General features: G+C 33.2%; 1 protein-coding gene across 1 annotated transcript; it reads left to right on the forward strand.

Annotated features, from left to right (window-relative positions):
- Nucleotides 1–5,837: 5,837 nt before the first annotated feature.
- Nucleotides 5,838–8,281, forward strand: LOC132266839 (peroxidase 10-like). Its single transcript, XM_059767835.1, has 4 exons — nt 5,838–6,141; nt 6,672–6,848; nt 7,022–7,187; nt 7,719–8,281. Exons 1-4 carry the CDS (start codon nt 5,926–5,928, stop codon nt 8,126–8,128), a joined length of 969 nt encoding a protein of 322 aa, XP_059623818.1. The 5' UTR covers nt 5,838–5,925; the 3' UTR covers nt 8,129–8,281.
- Nucleotides 8,282–8,513: the final 232 nt, after the last annotated feature.

Genomic DNA, 8,513 nt, shown 5'->3' on the forward strand with positions numbered 1-8,513 from the left:
GGGATTTCGGAATATCAATGGTGAAGCTAAGCAACATCAGTGTACTTACCGGGAAAGATGGGCAGATAAGGAAGAATTGTAGGGTGGTGAACTAAACATGAATAGCTAAGAATGAAAATAATAAGTAATGACTACGTTTTCAATAGTTTATTGAATTCCTATCCATGTACAATTTCTGTTATGTATGCCGGCTTGGCTCAGAGGTTATGTACCGACCTTATAAATAATCTTAGAAAGGGTTTGAAAGACATAGGTTGGAATGCAGGTTTTAATTGTAACATAAATGCAAGTCATATGAATCTGATGCATAAATAAAGATAGTTTGGGAAAATGAAATTTGGAAGCTTTTTAATACTCAGTCCCATATTGTACATAATAGAATTCTCTCAATACAGGTCAGCATTTCCTTCATATCCTACTGTTTCTGTATCTTCAACTATGAAAAGTATAACTTTACTCATGCATTAATTTTGTACTTTATTGTTGTTTGCTCCTCTATGTACTCTTTCTTAATGTCTTTAAGTACGCAATGCAGTCGGTGTTTTCGTAGTTTGCCAACACAGTATAAGTATGAATATGATCTTTTATCAAATGGATACTTCTTCCGGACAAATATTATATAGACATGATAATTATCTGCTAAGTGTATGAATTAAAGTTATATCTAGTTGTTAAAAAAAAGGGGGCCAGCCTAGTACACGAGACTCCCGCTATTGCGGGGTTTGGGAGGGTCAGATTTATGCAGCTTTACCAACGAGATTGTTTATGAAAGGTTATATGTAGTGGTTTTGACATTAAAAAGAAAAAGAAAAAATAATATACATTTATAGATTTTTGTGACGATAAATATCTTGGAGATTGTATTTACATGGGAGAGAAGAAAACTTGGCTCTGTTATCTTCTCTCAGATTTTTACTTGCTAAGATCTGTCCATGCAAGTCATTTTCATGCACAGAAAGTACCCTTTCTTGCTAAGATCTAACGTCTATACAAGTCATTCTATTTTATAAATTACAGCAAGTATCCTTTTTATTTTATTTTATTTTATTTTTATTTTTCTTCTTTTTTTCTTTTCCTATATTCCTAGCTAGTGTGTTTAATGAATACAGCAAAGTTACTCATTTTTTTAAAAAAAATTATTATTATTACTATAATTTCACTGCCTAGTTATATTTTCAGACAATATGATGGATTAAATGCTATTGACTTGTTAAAGGGGCTCCCAAATTGACTGATGAGAGCAAATGGCTAAAGAACTTTTAATTATGTAGGCATTGTTATATGATCTTTAAGGGGCCATTGCTTGGTGCAACAGTAAATGCTTGGCCCGACATGCATGTGGGAGCTTGACTTCAAAAGTAATATTAAAAGTTAGGTTTGTATTCAGTCTTCTCCTTTCTAGTTAATGTTATAAGATATTTTTATTTTTTTGAAAGTTCAAGCAAACTCACACACCCCCACAATATTGTCCCTAAAAAGGCTTGAACACTCAACCTCCTTTTTAAGGAGGAAAGATCGTACCGTCTGGGAGCCATGAAGTGAATGTTTCATGTTCGTTCTTATTGTTGCACTTTTGTTCTTTTTTCTTTTTCCCCTTAATTTTCTTTGGTCAGATTTAGTCCTGGTATGAAGAACATGATATTATTAATTTATCTCAACTCAGGTCAACATTTCCTCCATCCTACTGTTGCTGTATCTTCATCTAGGATGCTCAAATTACTCACAATGTGAAAAGTATAGCTTTACTCATTTATTAAATTATTTCTTTACTGTTGTTTCAAGATGGAATGATGGATCAGTGAAAAGAACCCAAATAGTTTGAAGAAATAATAATTTATACCAATTGTAATTGGGGAAAAAATCAAAAGTTTATTTAGTAGGTGCATGAAGGTGCCAATTTGTGATATTCTGTTTTCATGCTTTTGCCAGTCTATGTATTCTGTCTTGATCTCTTTAACTACACATTGCAGTGGGTGTTTTCAGAGTGCCAACATATTATAAGTATGTATAGGATCTTTAATCAAATGGATACTTCTTCCTGACAAATATTATACAGATACTATAATTTTCTCCTAACTATATGAATTAAGGTTATATCTAGTGGTTGTGACCTAAAAAAAAAAAAAAAAAAAAATTCATTTTAAAGATTTTGTTAAGGATAAATATCTTGGAGGCTATATTTATACAGGAGAGAAGAAATCTTGCCTCTGTTTTTGCTCTCAGGTTTTTCTTGCCAAGATCTGTCTATGCAATTCCTTTTCATGCACCCAGTGATCAGCCATTTTATACAAGAGAGAAGATATATGCCCGTAACTCCTGCCAAATTAAAATTTATAATATTATGTTTGGGAGTACTGAATCGGTGTCTTAGATTTGGGATTGAAGGAAGTTTAGTTCAAAATCTATACTAAATTCTATCCAATCTCAAATTCAAGGTATTGATTCGGTGCAGCCAAACATACAAGGGCGGATCCAGGAATTGTCAGTAGGATGGGCTAAAATTAAACATAAATTTAATAACACAATTTTTTAAGCAAATTTTTTTTATAAATATTTGAATTCAAATATTACAAAATATCTATCTAAGTTGTATTCAACGAGTCTTTAAAGACTCGAATTCGTCGATAATAAACTCCAAGTCAATTTTTCAAACAAGGTCCCAGTCATGCAATCAGTAAGAAATTCACCTCCCATCGTGCTATGTTTTAACACGTTTCATATTTTGTTTTTTTAGTTTTAAAGATTGAATTATTGTAATTTTTGTTTGTGGTTTTATTTTATAAATCAATTTGAAATTCTAACACTTACCCATTTATATTTGTTTTATCTAAATTTATAGTAAGCTAGTAACTTTTGATTTGTAAATTATTGAATTTAGATGTTTTCTTTTATACTAATACTCCTTGTCTACTTAGAGATCAAAATTATTAAATTTTCGTAGTTTATAATGCAATAGATTTTTTTTATTTATTTGTTGAATACTTTCTAGATAAAACACATGAGCTCTGTTTATTTTTCATGATAATTTGAAAGTGTTGAAGTTATGAATTTATTCTATATATATAATTTCATAACGGCTTTTACAACAAATTTGTCTCCAAATATGTTTTACTACATATCCTAATACTCATCATTAATAGGGCTTGTTAGGCTTGGACTTTTATTATAGTATCGTGGCTTAGCTGATTTGGGCTTATTTGGGTGGGCTAATATTAATAATAAATTTTTTTTTTAGGCTGGGCTAAAGATACACATAGTAATAAAATAAAATAAAAAAATTTTGAGGTGGGCTGGAGCCCAGCCCAGCCCTATGCTGGATCCGCCAGTGCAAACATAGCATAAATGTGATTCGAAATTTGGGAACTTTGATGATTTAACCACTCCCAATAATCCATCGCAACTTGTTCTGCATCAAATAGTATTAATTTTCATCATGCTGAGCACCTATTGTTATTGTAAAGCCATCATAACTTTTGTCTCTTCCTCATGTCTTTCAAAATGCATTTCTTTGTTTAACATTCTGTTACCGAGAAAGTGGGTAACAACTTTTTCTAGATTAGTTGACTGATTCTCTACTCTTTTTGCATAATCAGGTTGTCTGGTTTGAATTCTTTGAGCAATATCCAGCATCTATAGATGGTGCAATAGGGATTGGAATTGAATTAATTGGAAGGGACACTTAGATATTTCAGCTCCACTTTTCTTTTTCTCATTATCATATTGTTCTTTTCCTTTTTATCGAGTGCCTTTCATAATAGAGCAAAGTTACTAATGCTGTTTCTCTAATTTCTGTCTCTGTTTTTTTTTTTTTTTTCCGGAATGTTCAAGCAAACACACATAATTACAATATTACCCCTAGCAAGATTCGGATATACTGACCTTCCCTTTAAAAAGAAGAAATCATACCATCTGCACTAATGCACTGTATTTTCAAAAAATATGATAGAAGATATGATGAATTAAATACTACCAAGTTGTTAAAGGGGCTCCCAAATTGACTGATGTTTGCAAATGACTAAAAACTTTCTAATTATGTAGCCATTGTTAACTTGTTTGACCTTTAAGGGGCCATTGTTAGGTGCAATGGTAAATGCTCAGCCTGACATTCATGTCGGAAATGACTTCAAAAGTAATGTCAAAGGTTAGGTCTGTCTTCAGTCTTCCCCTCCCTAGTTAATGTTACAAGATCTTTATGAAGTGCTTTTTTTTTTTTTTTTTTTTCCTTTGGTAATATCCATCTTGATTATGCTCAGATGTAGTCTTGATATGAAGAGCATGATATCATTTATTAGAAGCTCCAATTCAAGCCTGCCAAAATGGTAAATAGAATTCTCTAAATGCAGGTCAACATTTCCTCCATCCTACTGTTGCTGTATCTTATACTAGGAACTAGGATGCTCAAATTACTCGCCATATGAAAATTATAGTTTTACTCGTCTATTAATTTATTATTGGTAAATACCATCTACTTTAAAAGCTTAATCTATTAGAGGAGGTTTAACTTTAATATATAAATCCTATAACAATTACTCTATTGTTATTTCAAGATGGCAGGATGGATCAGTGAAAAGATCCCAAATTATTGAGGAGAAATGATAATGATTTACCAATTTTTGGGAAAAGAATCAGAAGATGCATGGAAGTGCCAATTTGTGCCATTTTGATTTCGTGCTTTTGTGCATCTATGCTCTCTCTCTTGATGTCTTTAACTACTGAATGCAGAGGGTGTTTTTGAAGTTTGCCAACACAACATAATCATGTATATGATCTTTAATCATGGACACTTATTCCAGACAATTATTATAGTAATTATATAGCTTCTATCTGTACAATTTAAGATTATATCTAGTGGTTGTGACTTCAAAAAAAAAAAAAAAAAAAAAAAAAGAAAGACATTTATAGATTTGTTAGGATAATTACCTTGGAGATTATATTTATTTAGGAAAGAAGAATCCTGGTCTCTGTTTTCTGTTAGGCAGGTTTTTACTTGAAAGGGATAAATATCTTGGAGATTATATATGCAAGTCCTGTTCATGCATCTTGTGATTAACCATATTGTATTTATTGTCTCTTTCTGTGTGTGTGTGTGTGTGTGTGTGTGTGTTGGATGTTGATTTGTGTACATTCTCCCTTTACAATTTACATGCCATGTTAAGTCCAAATCAAAAGCAGCAGCTATTGTTGGTGCATTGCAAATTTAAATTGGACTATAACAGAATCATTTTAGCTGAAGTAAGATCTAGCTATTGTTAAATTATTTCTTTACAAAAAATTGAAGTCCGTTTAGCTCTTAAGTCAACTAGATAGCCACCACCACCTCCATATCACTCTAATTGGTGGTTTGTGCTCACTATATATATATATATATATACACACATTTCTACTTCTGCATTGCAGGTTCTATATTAGAGTCTTTAGTTAATCCATTTTAGTAGTTTTAAATACACTGAATATCAAAAAGCTCCACTTAAGTAGTAAAAGATGTAGGTGTTTAGATAAACATATGCTTTCAATTCCTGCACTATTGACTTATCTGAAAAGTGAAGGTATTAGGTCAAAAAGAGTGTGACAACATCACACTGAAAGCCAGTTTTTTCTTCATAATTCAGAAGATTCATTTCAACTTGAGCTTTAATATGCATCCACTATTGACAAACCCCAACTTGGCACTCAAAAATCCTATTTTGTCCTTGTGTTGGGGCTGACTGTGCATTCACCTATCAAAGAAAATGTGGAACTCCACCAAACTGATCTGATAGGAACACCATTAGTGGTTCTGCCACTCAACAAAAAAAACATAATTAAGATCAGTGGCCGCATTCGATCTCCTTAGGGTTGCTCTCTGTATAAATTGTTCACTCATCACTTCTACTTATCACGCTACACTAGTTGAAAATTTTAGATTTTATTGTTCACATTCTAGATATGAGTCGAAGTCATTATGAATTTTTGAATTTCTCTTTGCCTTTCATGTTTTGCCTGGTTCCTCTTGTGTGTAGTCAACTTGATTATAAATTTTATGATTACACATGTCCCAACCTGACCAAAATTGTCAGATATGGTGTCTGGTCAGCCATAGCGAATGATACTAGGATGCCCGCCTCTCTCCTGCGCCTGCAATTCCATGACTGTTTCGTTAATGTAATTGTTTTTTCTCACATGGTTATTTTCTCATTGTTCATGTGTAATATCCATAAAATAGAATCTGTTCCTCCTCAATCACTTAACAAAAATGAAAAAGAAAAATTTAGTTAGAAGAGTAGTAAACTTAAAGCCCCTCCTAAAAACCATCTCTAACTTTAATTGGGAATTTTTTTTTTTTTTTTTTGATTTTTATTTATTTGTTTATTGTTTGGAAATTGTAGCAGCTTACTGCATAGCACTTGTTTCTAAAATTAGTTTATTCTCAAAGAAGGGAAAATGATCATCCTATAGAAAATTGTTGCCCCCCTTATTAGTGCTGATTGTTCTTACAATTGAGAAAATTTTGAGAGTGAAAATTTCGTAGATTATCGTATAGAAAACAGTACCAAACTCAGGGTCCTCAATATTGATGCTGATATTCTTACAACGAATAGTAATTTTAATTTATGAATTTTTTATTTTTTGGCAGAACTAATTGTTTTTTTTTCTTCGTGTTCTTCTTTCCCATTTATAATGCTTGCGCATAGGGGTGTGAAGGGTCGGTATTACTAGATGGTGGGGAGAAGAATGCATTGCCGAACATGAATTCAGCCAGAGGTTTCGAAGTCATTGATGCCATAAAGGCTAATGTGGAGAAAGCTTGCCCATCAACTGTTTCTTGTGCTGATATATTAGCTCTTGCAGCAAGAGAGGGTGTCTTTCTTGTAGGAATCTTCTCTACCATATTCTACTTTTAAAAATTAAACACAATTTAAGTCTTATGATCAATGTATACAAATAGTTATAAAAATATCACTTCAAAAAAAAAAAAAAAAAAAGAGAATTTGTATTTTCCTTTCTGTAGATAATGTTTATATTTTTGCTATGTAATTTTTAGCAAGGAGGGCCTTATTGGTCAGTGCCCTTGGGACGTCGAGATGGCTTAACTACGAGTGAGAGTGCGGCTAACACAGAGCTCCCATCGCCTTTTGAGCCCTTGGCAAACATTACTGCAAAGTTTGCTTCAAAGGGTCTTGACATGAATGATGTGGTTGTGCTCTCAGGTATGCATCCTACTCCATACATGGTCTATTTTGGTCGACCTTATGAAAACAATTTTGTTTAATTGTAATCCCCCTTTTTTTTTTTTTTTTTTTTTTCTTTTTGTACTTTTCTGATTATTAAAATTTAATTTTGAACGTTTTAACCTACCTATATTGCTATGTAAAATGTGCAACTGACCTGTTTCTATCAACGATTCAATGTGCATGGAGGTTCATGTTTGCTTGGACTAATGAACAATGGCATAGTTAAACACATAATGATATTGTTAGCTAGCTTATTCGAGGTCAAGGGTCTGTTTTCTCTTTGTTTATATACAAATTGAAATTTTCTGAATTTCCAAATATTTAGTATCAACTTAATTAATTAATTGTCCAAAAGTTCTGTTGTATTTTTAGAATTCTGAATCAATAACAGAATTATAATAGCTAGCCAACAAAAAAGAAAATAATTAAATTACAATGTCAGTTAATTCTTTGAACTCAATATCTAATGTAATAGCAGTTCTGACTTTTTCCATATGCTATTTACAGGTGCACACACTATAGGCTTTGCTCAGTGCTTCACATTCAAGCCAAGGCTCTTTGATTTCGATGGATCGGGTAATCCTGATCCAACGCTCGATGCGTCGCTTCTGAGCAGCTTGAGGAGTGTGTGCCCGAATCAAGATTCTTCGGACTCGAACTTGGCTCCATTGGATCCTGTTTCTAGTGCTAAGTTCGACAACATCTATTTCAAGAACCTTTTGAACAAATCCGGGGTTCTGCAGTCAGACCAAGCTCTTATGGGGGACAATAGGACTGCTGCAATGGTTCTCAATTACAGCAAGTACCCTTTCTTGTTCACGAGGGATTTCGGAGCATCAATGGTGAAGCTAAGCAGCGTCGGTGTGCTTACAGGGAAAGATGGGCAGATTAGGCAGAATTGTAGGGTGGTGAACTAGAAATCTATGTACCCAACTGTATGTAATCTTGGAAAGGGCTTGAAAAGCTTAGGATGGAACTAATGCAGGTTTGTAACATCAAAGCAAGTCTTGTGAATCTCTCTGATGCATAAATAATATAGTCTTGGACAATGAACTTTGGGAGCTTTTCAATATTTAGTCCCATACTGTGCTTCTGAACATAATGGGGCACATGCATGCACAATTTTGACTTTTGAGAGTGTAACTTGAGAATAGTGCAAAGAGTCGAGCAACCCTGAATCGAGTTTCTCTTATGTGTACTGGACGATTTAGTGTACGAGGGAGGGTGATCGGTTTGCTTTGCTTGTGTGGATCACACTTCATGTGGGCGTGAACTTCATCTTGTACATTGATGATCCCGTAA

This window comes from Cornus florida, unplaced genomic scaffold (genome assembly GCF_030987335.1).
Source record: "Cornus florida cultivar Cherokee Brave unplaced genomic scaffold, ASM3098733v1 CherokeeBrave_3.0.0_Hap2_Chr07, whole genome shotgun sequence".
Taxonomy (NCBI): Eukaryota; Viridiplantae; Streptophyta; class Magnoliopsida; order Cornales; family Cornaceae; genus Cornus; species Cornus florida.

Bases quoted from the DNA above. Each gene is read 5' to 3' on its own strand.
- LOC132266839 (XM_059767835.1), top strand. From the start codon at position 5,926: ATGAGTCGAAGTCATTATGAATTTTTGAATTTCTCTTTGCCTTTCATG. The intron at 6,849-7,021 runs GTAGGAATCTTC...TGTAATTTTTAG, and splicing joins CAAGAGAGGGTGTCTTTCTT to CAAGGAGGGCCTTATTGGTC. The intron at 7,188-7,718 runs GTATGCATCCTA...TGCTATTTACAG, and splicing joins TGATGTGGTTGTGCTCTCAG to GTGCACACACTATAGGCTTT.